Here is a 12467-nt window from a genome sequence, read left to right as displayed (position 1 = left end):
ACACTTAAAAAGAACAATCTGAGGAAAATCGAATCTTTTGAAATGTGGATATACGAATGCACGTTGAAGATACCATGAACTGACCAAGTAACAAATTAGGGCACACTACATAGGGTAAACAAACAAAGGGAAAGAAAAAAATTACAATAACTTGGTCACATTATCCGAGGAGGAAAAATATGCCATACTCCAATTTATTATACAAGGGAAAACTGAAGGAAAAAAGATGACTGGGAAGAAGACGCACATCATGGTTAAAGGACATGAGGGAATGGTATAGGTGTTGTTGTTGTTTATTCGTTCAGTCATTTCCGACTCTTCGTGACTTCATGGACCAGCCCACGCCAGAGCTTTCTGTCGGCTGTCACCACCCCCAGCTTCCCCAAGGTCAGGTCTGTCACCTCCAGAATATCATCCATCCATCTTGCCCTTGGTCGGCCCCTCTTCCTTTGTATAGGTGTACTTCTATACAATTATTTAGAGCAGCGGCATTAAAAAGAAAAATAGCTGTAATGATAGCTAACATCCAATAGGAGAAGGCACCTTAAGAAGCAGCCGCAGCTAAATTGAACAAAAGCCCTCCGTACAACTGAAGTGAAAAGGTTTTTAAGGTGAAATTCGAGCTGAGCTGAAAATTCCCAGGCAAGAACTTTCAGCTCAAAACTTTCCCTTTCCTTTGCAATTTTCTCCAACACTGCCAATTTCACAGCAGCAGCAGCAGCAGCAGCAGCAGCAAAAAGAGCTCTTCCTGCCAGCCGCCATCCTGCCCCCCAAACATCTGGGAACAATGCTACATGGCCTACCATAATTTCAAGGGGGTTTTGCGGGGAAGGGGAGAGAAATGGCAGTTGCGAAGTCCCCCCCATTTCATCCCCCCTGAAATATTGCCAACCCCCTTTCATTATAGAGCAAACAGGGCAGTAAAATGTATATGTGTGTTCAGCTTGGACTCAGTATGCAATACCATAGCTCAACTCAAGATGAAATGGTACTATATTTTAAACTGCTCCTCTGGCAGCAGTAGGGAGATTAATACAAGGTGAATAGTGCTGTGGCCTTGAAGGAGAATAGTTAGGCAAGATTAGGCTTCTTATGGCTCTAGGTTCATAACACAAAAAGGCAATACATCTCATGTCTTGGACTATATCCAGAACAATCCTAGCTTAAGAATGCAATGGCTGGAGCAATTAAAATGAATTTCACCATAGAAACATTTTAATAAAAAAGCATTAAGTATATAGTATCTTCTGTGCAACAACCCACAAAGTGCTGGTAGAGGCAAACAAGAGTATCAAATATCAAAGTCAAGGATGGGCAATGTGTGGCCCTCCAGATGTTTTGGGCTAGAACCCCCATCATCCTTCCCCATTAGTAATACTGGCTAGAGCTGGTAGAAGTTGTAGGCCCAAATATCTGGAAGCCCACAAGTTGCCCACCCCTCATCTAAATCATCCCGTTTTATGTTTCCATTCCCAGGATGGTTTATTGACACAAATCACAAGCAGACCTTCAAGCATTATGTGTAAAGGCCTCTTGGAAACAACACATTGCAACATTTGTTCCAATACCTTGCTAAAACCATATGAGCACAGTCTATTAGTGTCAGGAATTCATTTCTGAGAGAACAAGCAAGAGAAAACTTCCTCCTCATAATGGCTGTGGGGGCAATTTCGTTTTAGAGACCTTTCAGGGGAGGTAAGTTATGTATTAGGTCTGCACAAGAAAAAAAGAATTTACCAAGTGAAGATAAATCCCTGCTCTCTATTTCAATAATATAAAAATCAAAACAACTCCAATAGCTTCAAAGTCCACTACTGAAGACTTAAACCAGTATGAAGGAAAACATTATATTGTAAATCATTATGTACAATTCCTTCATTTGAAAGAAAGGAAAAGCACTTATCTTATTTGGGTAGTTTCCTTCCTTTTTCAAATGATACCTAGCTGAACAATTTGATTAAAGTCAAGTTTCATGCAAAAGATAAAAAAGTGAAGAGGATGCCCAGGTAGTTTGGAACATATATTATATATTTACGATCTATTCATAAAACTGTTGTTTTAAATGGATGTTGCTGTTTTTATACTGTTGTTTTTATGTCTCTGATGGTTTTTAAATTTTGCATACTTTTAATGTTTACTGTTTTTAGCTTTTGTAAACCGCCCAGAGAGCTTTGGCTGTGGGGCTGTATATAAATGTAATAAATAAATAAATAAATAAATTCTTGCTCATTTTATTGAGGAGAGAGGAGGAGGAAATTAAAACCTAAACCTAAAACCTAAACCTAAAACCATTTTTCTTTTCCACTTTTACTTCCAGAATCCAAACAAGGGTAGTTTCCAGTTCAAGGTCTGAATTTTAAACTAACAGGAACAAACATCTTTTTAGATTAAAAAGAGGTGAAGTTGAGCCAAAACAGCCCTTTTAGTTTTGTTTTCAGTTTGGTTATTGTCAAACATTTGTATGCATGTGTGCTAGTGAAAAACTCAAGGCTCTGTTTGGGGAGTGTTTTCAGATACCGTAAACTGTATTGATCCTAGTCACGAGAAGGACGTCTGGAAAAGCACCCAATGGCCGCTTTTTAAAGACTGAGTAAAGTCTGAGCCAGGCAACAGGCACCACTCAGAGAAGTTATCAAGCTTGCAAGCAAAAGAGTTATACAGTACCATACCTTGTTTGACCAAGCTCCATTGGACTAAGCTAAAACTTACGCAGAATCCCTTTAAAAGCTTCTGGTAAACTCTTCCTTCAACCCATGTGATAGTAGGCAGGACTGGAGGATGGGGGAGCAGGACTGTTACCTGTCACATTTAGGGTTCCTTCTTCTCCAGGCCCAGTGGTTGACCTTTGGACCTCCCAGCCAGCAGCCCAAATTTCCAGACTATACCCTGATTGACGAAATACTTGAAAATACTCTGAATTTTCCAACTTTTGAAAGTTCTTCCAACATCATGTCCTAGAAGTGTTACCTATTAGCATACGTTCCAGTTGTCTATTTTCTGGTGCCAATTCCCTGGTAAACCACTGTCCCTATTTTGCTATCATAGGAATGTCTTGTTAAACTTTTGTTGGTGTGAGTTGCTCTGCAGGGTCTATTAAAGTTAAATCTCCAAGCCAATGAGCCTTTTCACTAGCACACAGCATATAGTAAATGTGTATGTATGAACATCAAGGCACCATGCAGTGCACAGCTTGCCATCTCACATTCTGATGAACTTCATTTTGAATTACTGATAACGCATTGCAAGGCAATTATGTTTTTCAAGTATATCTTTAGGCAGAAGAACAAACATCCTTGGATTTTAAATCAGTGCTGGATATTCTACTGCAAATTAAATAAATGCACCAGTTGTAGTGCAGGCTTTCAGCAATGTGTAATAGTTTATGTGGAGAAGCTTAAGTACAGAGTCTATAAAACAGACTCTGCATAAGCTTGAGATCAGTTTGGATGAGGATCTTCTCTGGGCTTGGTTAGACAAGCTCAGGAATTGCATAGCTCCCTTGTTCCCAAGGTTCAGGAGTTGCCCTGTGCTGTGCCTCGTGGTGGGCTAGCTCAGATTCTGTTCCTTTCCCCAGATCCTTTAAAAAACAGCCTTTGGGGCCTTTTACTGATCTCTGTTGGTGCTGTGATGAGTGACCACGACTTGGATGAGAAGTAGAGAAACGCTGTTGCTTTTTGTGCAATTTGTTTAGCAGTTCGACAGAAGGTTCTCCATCATCAAAAATGCACATTTCAAAAATAAGATCTTATAAAAGCTTAGCTCGAAATAAATCAGAAATGATGCACACATTCCATTTTGTATTAGATTAGTTTGTAAAACTTGGTATTTAATTAAATTTTTGGACTTTGGGTCTGATCCAAAAAGCTACTTAAGCACATCTTGATTTCATCGGCCAGATACATTCTCCCGAAAGCAATCCTAGACTATGAAGGAAAGCAAGGAAGCCCTACAGAATAATTTCTAGAAAGCACTTTTGGGTGGGGGCAGAGCAAAAGTTCAGTGATATTTTGCTTAGCCACACCTCTTAACAACATACAGGAGAGTGCTTGCAGAATAATGTAAGAGTGGAATTATCTTATTGCAGGAAAAAATCACCTGGTGGTAAAAACAGCTCTCTGATTTTGTTTTTCTCTGTTGTTGTGTCTATTACATATGTTTTGACTAGAGAAATTTATAAATTGGCTTGACTATGCAGATACAATTGAAACCACTAACTTGAATCATTTTTAGTCCTATAATCATAGACACCATACAATGGGGCTCCAAAATTCTGCATCAGTTATATCAAACCATCAACTTTGCTTGTACTTCCACAGGTACAGCTGTACAAATATGTATCTCTGCCATTGTACGGAGTGTAATCATTTTGTTCTTCATGCTGGGCAGGAACCAGTATGTTGCATTTCCCCACAACTGGGATATACAACATCACATAGACCCTGTTCAGACAACATGCTAATTCATGGTGGTTAAGCATTTTGAGCAAACCATTAGGGCTCAGCATGTTGTGTGAACCATGACTTAGCATGTTGTGTGAACCATTCCTAATCATGGTGGTTACATAACTACATATTAAATACACTTCCTAACTACTTGCTGCAAAAGGGTTAATGGCCTAACCATGGCTTAGTGTGCCATCTGAACAGGCCCATAGAGAGTTGTGAAGGTTTTCAAAGGAACCCTGCACAGGGGAACAGGGCAAATATTGCTTGGATTTAATCTACCGTATGTAAGGTGCTGTGGGGCTGGGATTTCAAACTGGGAACTCTGGCTGCAGGGCTCGGGCTCCTTACTTTCTCCATCACTAGGGCAACTTGCAAATAGAGGAAATTGCTGTCCTGAATGTTCGAACACTACAGTGCCACCACTACATTGTAAATTTAAAAAAAAATGTAAAAAGCAATCACAAACACATCAAATTTAAATATAGTTGTTGATTGTTGACAGAAGGTAGTATATTTAATGTTTTTTCCTCTTTATTTTACAGACAAAAATATAGGCTTGTAACTCTGACAGGCAAACAATCTTTCAAACTGCATGTTTGGCCTCATAAATCAGAGTCATTGAGAGGGAATAAATAAAAATATGAAACCTTATTTATACTTTCAAAAGACTTTTACTGGGTTTAATACAAATGCAATTTTAACCAGCAATAGGGTACTATTGCAGAGCTCAGGTGACAAAATTTAGATCCACATATGAGGATATAATCTACAATGTGCATATCCAAGTTTCTGTTTTGTCCGCTTATGCAAATGACATTACTTACAACATTTAAAAGCAGGATTCTCAAGCCTCAAGGAATTTGTGTACGGCTTGCTTATCTTTTTCCTTGTTCACACAATGTACTTGAAACATGGTTCAAAATCTAACTCAACCCTTTGACCAGCCATCCTTGTCTTCAAATTGTTGAGCAGCATTTCCCAAGAGGGAAAGCAGCAATAAAAGAGCCACTGAATAATTGGATTCTTTTCACCACTGAGCACTTCAAGTTTACAAAGGCATAGAAGTCTCCCACTGCAGCGCTCTTGGGCAGCCTGGCAATCTCCTAAAATGATATAAGAGGTGCAGTTTTCCCTCCACCCAAGTCTCACTAAACCATTTTCTGTGCTTGTACCTAGACCATGAGATCCAAAGAGACCAGGCAACAGAGCAGCAATTTACATCAACAAAGGGGATTTTGATGCACTCCTCTGAATGAGGCGGCATTACCATGTTAATAGCTTTTTCACTCTCCGCCTAGGACGCTGAAACTTTTGCAAATGGAGAACAGTTCCGCTTTCCGTTTTAACTGTAACAATAGCAGAGGAGCTCCTTAAACTGCATCAAACAGCAGTCGGTGAAATCCCTAACTAGCCATCCTCTCCTGCCGTTTTATTAACCACCAGGCCCAGAGAACAAAAGAGGGAGAAAACATGCAGTTTTAGCTCTATGATCCCCCACCTCCTAATTGCCTAGGGACAGCAAGAGGAATGGCCAGTGGAGCTGCTAACATTTTACCATGATGTTGTTGTTGTTTTGCCTCCTGTCCTCCACAATAAAAGAGGTTTCAGGTATGTTTTCTAATATCAGTTTCTTGGTGGCCTCCTGGTTAACAGAGTTGTGATGGGACTTTCCCTCCCCTTCCCCCCCCCCCACCCCAGCCTCATTTTTCAGACAGCTGTTGTTCTTCACCCGTTCCCACACTCATCCACTTGTTCCCCTGTCACATACTTTGAATGTGTTCTCCTCCTGACACTGACTGCTTCGCACAATAAAGAATGAATGGAAATGTTGCCTCTGCTGTCAGACTGTGGAATAGAGGCCATTCATTAGCACTAAAATGTTCTTCTGCCACCAGCATAGATACTATCCTATACCTGACACCTCTCAACAAGCTTCCTTTTACAGAAAGGGCTCTCCTTTTTATGCAGTTTGTGGCCACCTTTTTAAAGCTAGCTCAAGGATGGTCTTGTTTGGATGTAACTCCTCTGCCACTCATCTCTATGTACAGTGAGATCAGGGGCATATTTGGGGATTGCACACTTACTCCCCATACACGCAGATCAACATCTATTGTCAATTAATACAATATAAAAGAATCTTTGGTTAGTTATCACAACCTTTAAAAAAATCCATGCAGCACAACATACTGAAGTACTGAGAGCCAGTGTGGTGTAACGGCTAAGGTGTTGGACTGGGAGTCAGGAGATCCAGGTTCTATCCCCACTCACCCATGGAAACCCACTGGGTGACTTTGGGCCAGTCACAGACTCTCAGGCCAACCCACCTCACAGGGTTGTTGTTGTGAGGATAACATGTAGAGGAGGATTATGTACACCACCTTGGGTTCCTTGGAGGAAAAAAGGCAGAATATAAATGGAATAATAAATAAATACTGAACTACTCAGGTGCAGATAAATACGCAGGTAGTGTCTCTTGGTTGGTCTCCAGCAGCAAACAACAACAGCAGTGACTCTTAGCTATTCTGCTCCTCTCAGCACATGTACCAGGTAATGCCTCAACAGAGAGAGATCTGAAGGTTTGGACTGAGGATTTGCACCGAGCAGTCAGTGAGACCCTGTGTTCAAATCGATGCAGGATTGGCTAGTTTGGGTATCACTTTGTTCTAGTGGTGAAAAGAGTAGGGAGTAAGTGTGTGAACCCCAAGTTGCACTCCAAAAGGTGAGGGAAGAAGTAATATCCAAACAAGAACTATATCCTTGTTAACAGCCTTAACAGTCCTCTCTCATCTCCACAGAGTTGTTGCTTAGCTGGGTTTCTGAAACCAAAAAAGGCAGAACAATTTTTTGACATTCAGAATAAACTGTATTGTTCAGATGTGAAGAAACAGTGAGCCCACAGAAAAACATCTGAGTTTAATCAAATGTCCAGAAGTCATATATGGTGCAGCCCTCCTAGGATCGCATCATGTCACAATCTTGAAAACGTAACACATGCGCAGGAGGGTGTTTGTATTGTTTTGTTACATCATGGCATGCATTCCACATGCGTGGTATAGAGGGTTACACAGTGTTGTTGATGTTGTTTTTGAATGTTTGAATAGTCTCACTCATACAAAACCTAAGGCAGCTCCTCTAGATCCAGCCTATCTTCTCCACATATATGGTCAAATCTATTTAGCTGACAGACATGTTCCCCAATGATTCTGAGGTCATGAGTTTCATTACATCTGATACAGCTAAATATTAAGTTTAGAGCATCTCACAACTGATGCTTCCCAAACAATTATGAGCCAGACTTTCTTTTAGGAATAGGAGTTACAACAGGCTCAAGATAATCCATACACAGAGGAATTTAAAAGGCATTAAGACCACGACCTTCTTAGTTTAATCTGTGCAACTAGTACAAACAATAGCTTACTGAACGCAGTTCAACAAAACTTGGATTCACCGTATCAGTAGATGTTTATAGCACCTCATAAGCATTAGATAGGCTTATTGTCAGCTGACCTATGAAGATGGTTATAGTTGCACAGAGAATAAGTACAATGACTTGTTCAAAATATTATATCAACAAGGGGGGATGTATTGTTTATTTTTGCATAACTGAAGGAAAAAAATCTCTCTTATAGCAAAGTATACCTGCTGTGCTGGTGATATAAGAAAAAAAAGGTAAGACTTTTCGCATTTACTTCCTTCAGTACACAATACTTCAGTTCAATCTAGTTTGAAACAATTCAGTAAAAGTTGGGGTTACATCAATCTACCTGATATCCAAGCAGTAAAACAAAGCTCATTTTCACATGATGGTCTTACCTTTGAGAACCAAACCGGAAGTTTCAATCATATATAGAAAAGAAGTGAAAGGCGCAATGGGGCACTTAGCAACCAGAAGCTGCAGAAACAAAGACAAAACCCAACAAAAATGGTTATGGTGATGATTACAGTTCCAGTTTACAGAGAAACTCAACAATTGCAACCACAAAAAGTCTAGCATATTTTATCACAGTGGCTCTGCAAGGCGTTTATGCTAGCACTTCTTTCATTTGTAATAAATATGCCTTAGTTCTTTACGTTCAAACCATTGATTCAGATTTTCCAAAATTCCACACCATTCAAATATGCCCTTCCATTTAGTTGTCTAACAATATGCAGCACAGAATGCCCCAATCTCTTGGCTGATCTGTGTGTTCCAGCAAAAAACAGAAGGAGAAAAGATGGACTATGGCAAAGCAGTTTTATATAGCTGTTTTACAAATGGAAAGAAGAGTCATTTCTACTGATACCAGCCAAAGCTTGTACCAGCGTTGGTATACTTTTCATGGTGTAAAATACTGCATTGCAAGACCAACATGAGTTCATCCAACCAATCCTGGTACTATGTAGAAACTCCAGAATGGACATGGGCAGTTCATGGGACCCTGAGGGCTTGCTGCTGCCATTCCTGCAAAACATGTCTGCAACACAAATTTGAAGCAGATTTCCTCATTTCTGCCTCAGGAAAAAAAAGGGAAAGGAACTGGAAAGCAATTTCCCAGTCTGTGGTTTTCACAGCGGCATTTCCAACTTTGCAGCCCTAAGGGCACCATTTAACAAGCCTGCTGATCCAAAGCACATTCTGGTTCTTTTCATAGCTCTGTTTCAATTACAGTGATGTCATACCCATTTTACGAAGGCCCAGAAAATACACCAGACCATACTATTTCCCTCAGTTTTATGTATGCATGTCCATTTGAAAAATATCCGTAAGGCCTACAGACTGCACTGTCAGGGCCACTCTTCCATCCCAGGATTTAAGTTCTCCAGCTATACACCTTATCATTCTTCTCAACTTTGGTTCATGAAACAATCTGCCATTTCTCGTTGTTTGTTAAATAACCCAGTTCAGATGTGAGAGCCATGAGTTTATTACTACCATACCAAGTAATGGAATGATTTTAAAGATTCCAGTCTACAAACCAAAGGTTTTGTTGATCCTGAAGTATAACTGAAGGTTATACTGCAACCACAAAAAGTCTAGTATATCCAGTTCTTCTGAAAAGCCTTCTGTAGAGTCCTATGTTGCAAAAAGCACTATATGGGCAAGATCTGAAAGCTGCTACAAAATAATAATAATAATAATAATAATAATAATAATAATAATTAATAATAATAATACTTTGATAAGAAGTAAGAATTCTTCAGAAGAGTATTTTTTACATGTCCATTTTAGGGGCATCGCACAACTGAACTTATGCCATTTATATAGTTGATGTGCCTGGAAGATCATGAAAAAATCGTGAGAGTTTGTATGATTATGCACAAGGCCTTAGATACTTGTTTCAGGCTGTAATAGAAAGCTGCAGCAGATTCAGAATGTTCTTCTAGATCAGGGGTGAAGAGTGTTGTTGGACCCCAGTTCCCATCAGCCCCAGTCAGCATGGCCAATGTTCGGGGATAATGGGGGTTGTGGACCAACAATATCTGGAAGGCCAAAGGCTCACCACCACTATTCTAAATCTGCATTCACCTTAGAGACATCTCAAACTTTGGTTTGATTGATTATGAGAATGTCTAGCACTTTGTTGCTGCCTAAGACTATTTCAGTGCTTTAACAGTACATCATCTATTCTGGCCATGTTTGCTGAAAGATTGTTCCTCTGAAGATCCATGCAAGGTGATAAGACTTTGTTTATTATGTTCACATTTATAATGCCATGTGATACTGCTTGAAATCCATATTTTATACTACCCTATTTCTTCGATTCTCAGACACACTTTTTTCCCCATGTAAACATCTCTAAAAATGGGGTGCGTCTTAGAATCGTGGGTGTGTCTTAGGGGTGTTTTCTTCTGTTGGTGGTACTGAAATTAGTGTGCGTCTTACGATGATGGCGACTTACAATCGAAGAAATACAGTACCTACTTACAATATGATCCTAAAATGTAACATTTTGATGTGTGTGGTTTTTTAAATTGCAAGTGTTTCTCTAGCGCAGCCTTCCTGAGCCTAGTGCCCTTCAGGTATTTGGGACTAGACCTTCCAGAATTCCTGATTATTCCTAGCTGGGGCTGATGGAAAATCAAGTCAAGAAGCATCTGGAAAGCACCAGGGGCTTGTCTTGACAATGGTGCCTTGGTGCCTTGAACTCCCCAAACCCACAGTTTTGCTCCTGTGGGGTTGCGCCATGTTACCTCCATGTCAAGGAGCGAATGCGGGGTTTATATGGATCATCAGGGGTGCAGCTGCCACTACCACCACTGCTGCTCATCCCTCCCTGGCTTTTTCCCCCCTTATGTCAGGGAGATTGAAGCCAAGGGAACAGAGAACTTCTCTCCCAGCGAAAGGAAGACTCTTCTCCCCGTGCTAGAGGCAGCGTGGGGGCCTTCTGGTGACCATTCAGCTCACGCCCCCTCCCCTCCCCCCTGCCCAGGCAGACAGTGACCAATAGCCTCGCTCTGGAGAAAAAGTCAGGGTAAGTCCCCGACTTTTTAACTCCAGAGCTTTGGAGAAAAGCCTTGGGATAGTTCTGCACTGGCTGCTGTGTTGTATAAGCGACACAGGTTTCCCCAGGTATAGACAGCGCCCTGGTTGGAAAGGCTACTTTGTGGATTCTTGCCACTTATTTATTCTTCTGATTTCTACTATACAGCAAAAATAATAATAAAATAAAATAAAAATGGAAACATCCCCTTATAACTTTGTTGTACGAGACCTCAAGAAAAGAGTAAATGGTAGCTCCAGTCATATTCCCACTTTTGGGTGAGTATTAACTACATCATCCAGTGAAGTTAAATGCAGGAAAGGGAATTCCATTTCTGTGGGGATTCAGCACGGCTACAGGTGACATATTCCTTCCTTCTCCGGCAGCTTTTTTTTCCTCCCGGGAAGAACAATAACATGCTGAGGAAGGGAAAGTGCTTGCATTGCAGATCTGCACCATGGAGCAGGTCACCGAGTTTATATCACATCCTGAGATGGCTTTGCTGGCGTCACATTACTCAAAGCAAAACATTGACACTGGTTGCTAAACCTGCGCTTGCTGTGCTGTGTGTTTGTCTAGTACTTTCATACCTCCCAAGTTAAGGAAGATACGTACGGGCTAGCAGATGTTATATATAAATTGGAACAAGAGATTGCTTGTAAGGATCCCAACAGACATACCTTTAAGTAGAACACACCACAATTTCTCTATTGGAGTGAGCCCAGTCTCCCCTGCCTTCACAGCTTATTCAACAGGCATACTGATTTATGGTTCAAATTCTGATCTCAGTCATCTATCTTGCTCCTCCCTGCACCACTGCCCCAGACTTCAGGTGGACTGTCTGCCTTTTTGATTTTTTAAAAGTGCATCATGAGCATTTATTCATTTAAACATTCACTCATCACTTTAAAAAAAAAAAAAGGAAAACCAGTTTTAAAAGAGCTTCAAGACTGCTCCAGATGTCATTGTAAACTCCAGCCAATCAGCTCTGAGCACGACTGACAACTGCTGCAAACTGGCTGAAATCGATTTCCCCTGAGGTCAGCCCTGGACAGGAATTATATATCTGTATATACAATGTCTTGAGTGATCTTCCATAGCAGTTTATGGCCATTTCCTGCAATCAGTATAGGGAAGACCTTTGGTTGCTAGACCTATGCAGAGCAGAGTTTTCTAGTTCTGTACATATAGGAAAATTATTGGGTTTTAAATATATCTATATCTATATATATCAAATGGTTATAATAGTGTTCAAGTTCTGGAGCAGTCCACATTGTATACTCCATGTGTATTCATTAACCAGATGGCAAAAGGCAAGAACGTGGCTATTTGCTTCTCATTTGCTGCCTACAGTCTAAACATCTTCCCTCAAGGTATGCAGTCCACCAGCCACCAGTCAAGGCTCAATAAACCTCTTGCTATTGCTACCAGTGTGGGACTGAGAAAACAGAGGGGCTGTCAGGCATGGCCACATTATGGAGTTCTGTTTGGTTGGTCACAAATTGTGTAAGGCCTGGAGTAATGTGTTTTAAATGTAGATTAGTGCAGTTTCGTAGAGCTC

The 12467-nt window shown here is 40.6% G+C and overlaps 1 protein-coding gene across 3 annotated transcripts in view; it reads right to left on the bottom strand.

Annotated features, from left to right (window-relative positions):
* RAD51B (RAD51 paralog B) overlaps positions 1-12467 on the bottom strand; it is a 369395-nt gene that overhangs the window by 151605 nt on the left and 205323 nt on the right. For all 3 annotated transcript variants that reach the window (XM_063118844.1, XM_063118845.1, XM_063118848.1), the window contains one exon: positions 8259-8337. In XM_063118844.1, coding sequence (XP_062974914.1) covers positions 8259-8337 — 79 coding nt within the window. The remainder of the gene's footprint in view (positions 1-8258; positions 8338-12467) is intronic.

Source organism: Elgaria multicarinata, chromosome 2 (assembly GCF_023053635.1).
Source record: "Elgaria multicarinata webbii isolate HBS135686 ecotype San Diego chromosome 2, rElgMul1.1.pri, whole genome shotgun sequence".
NCBI classification, from domain to species: Eukaryota; Metazoa; Chordata; class Lepidosauria; order Squamata; family Anguidae; genus Elgaria; species Elgaria multicarinata.
This window is presented reverse-complemented; position numbering and strand designations above follow the sequence as displayed.